Below are 1,375 nucleotides of genomic sequence, written 5' to 3'. Positions count from 1 at the left end.
ATTTATGTAATTATTAAATGTAAATTATTAGTATTCAATATTTGTAAAAACAGGTAGAGGAAGAAATGATGAAGGTACCTATTCATACAGTTACTTAAATAATGTTTTCGAATTCTTTGAATTTTGTACTTCTATTGGAGAAGTTTCTTTCAGTGTTACTGGTTCTAGAAGGTTTGAATCTTCATTATTATGATGGAAGGAAACATTACAGGCTTCTGATGAATTATCTTCATGAAATTTTCCAAGAACTATAAGTGCAATTTTTGTAAAAAAACTGACCCCAAAATGAAAAATATTTAAAACAAATTACATCCTTTCTCAAGTTTTGATATTAAACAATTCTGAAGAATGTTATATATATATGTAAATTTAAATATGTTTCTGTAAAACACATTATACAGTAAAATGGCAAACTATATTGACACAATTACAAGGTGCAGGAGGAATGATGCAAAAAGGTAATTTTATTGTTGCATCCTACCTCCATTTTTTCAGTTGCATTGGATGTTTTCTGTTCAAAAGGTTGACTTAACATACGAAAGTATTTTGATTCAAGCATACTTTTCAGTAATGGAAAGTCATTTTTTAAAATTTCCGTTTTACTATCTCCTGGTTTCACTGAAATTTTTAATAAAAGATGAAATTTGAAATTTTAACAATATACAATTTACACTTTGTATTATAAGTACAACAATATGAATGAGAGTATATTAGTAATATACTTTGCTTTAATTGGTTTTGATATTTCATTACAGATATATCAGTTTTATTAACAATTTTTCAACCTAAATTAGAGGTTCACTTTATTTAAAGGGTATTCTAAATTAGTAATATGCAAAGGAAAAATTACTTTAGTATATATTATTGAGAATGAATATTATCTTATTTGTAGTAAAGTTCAAATTGCTTGCCATTCATGTTATTAGTATGGAAATTTAACAAATTGTTTACATTCTATTTAAATGTTTCAAAATATTTTAATATAATCCTTTAAAACAATAATAAATATACGCACCACCATAAATGAAATTGTAACTAATATTTCCATAGTGTTCCACTGTATTGAGTGCTTCTTTTGCTTCCCTAGGGAAACAAATACATCCAACAATACCAGCACCTGTACTTGTGTAAAATAGTCGTTTTAACAAGCCTCCTCTGAGTCCCAATGTTAATCCTGATAAGCCACCAATACCAACAGCTCCTATTCTTGGAAGATAATTGGCTTCATCTTGAAGGTAATCAACTATGACTACAAAGTAATTTTTGTTGAAATTCTTATTTTTTCATTCTTATTTAGATGTAAGCTTTTTATGTTAGATGTAAATACACACATTTAAGATTTTTAAGAGTATTGGAAACATCATTAGAAACCTTA

At 26.5% G+C, this 1,375-nt stretch overlaps 1 protein-coding gene across 1 annotated transcript in view; it reads right to left on the bottom strand.

Annotated features, from left to right (window-relative positions):
- Nucleotides 1-90: 90 nt before the first annotated feature.
- Nucleotides 91-1,375, bottom strand: part of LOC108573235 — a gene marked incomplete at its 5' end in the record, with an annotated part of 2,979 nt that continues 1,694 nt past the window's right edge. Inside the window, 5 exons of the mRNA XM_017935627.1 lie at nucleotides 91-248; nucleotides 311-341; nucleotides 482-618; nucleotides 1,016-1,249; nucleotides 1,332-1,371. Of these exons, the coding sequence (XP_017791116.1) occupies nucleotides 91-248; nucleotides 311-341; nucleotides 482-618; nucleotides 1,016-1,249; nucleotides 1,332-1,371 (600 nt within the window). The remainder of the gene's footprint in view (nucleotides 249-310; nucleotides 342-481; nucleotides 619-1,015; nucleotides 1,250-1,331; nucleotides 1,372-1,375) is intronic.

Source organism: Habropoda laboriosa, unplaced genomic scaffold, assembly GCF_001263275.1.
Source record: "Habropoda laboriosa isolate 0110345459 unplaced genomic scaffold, ASM126327v1 scaffold20, whole genome shotgun sequence".
Taxonomy (NCBI): domain Eukaryota; kingdom Metazoa; phylum Arthropoda; class Insecta; order Hymenoptera; family Apidae; genus Habropoda; species Habropoda laboriosa.
This window is presented reverse-complemented; position numbering and strand designations above follow the sequence as displayed.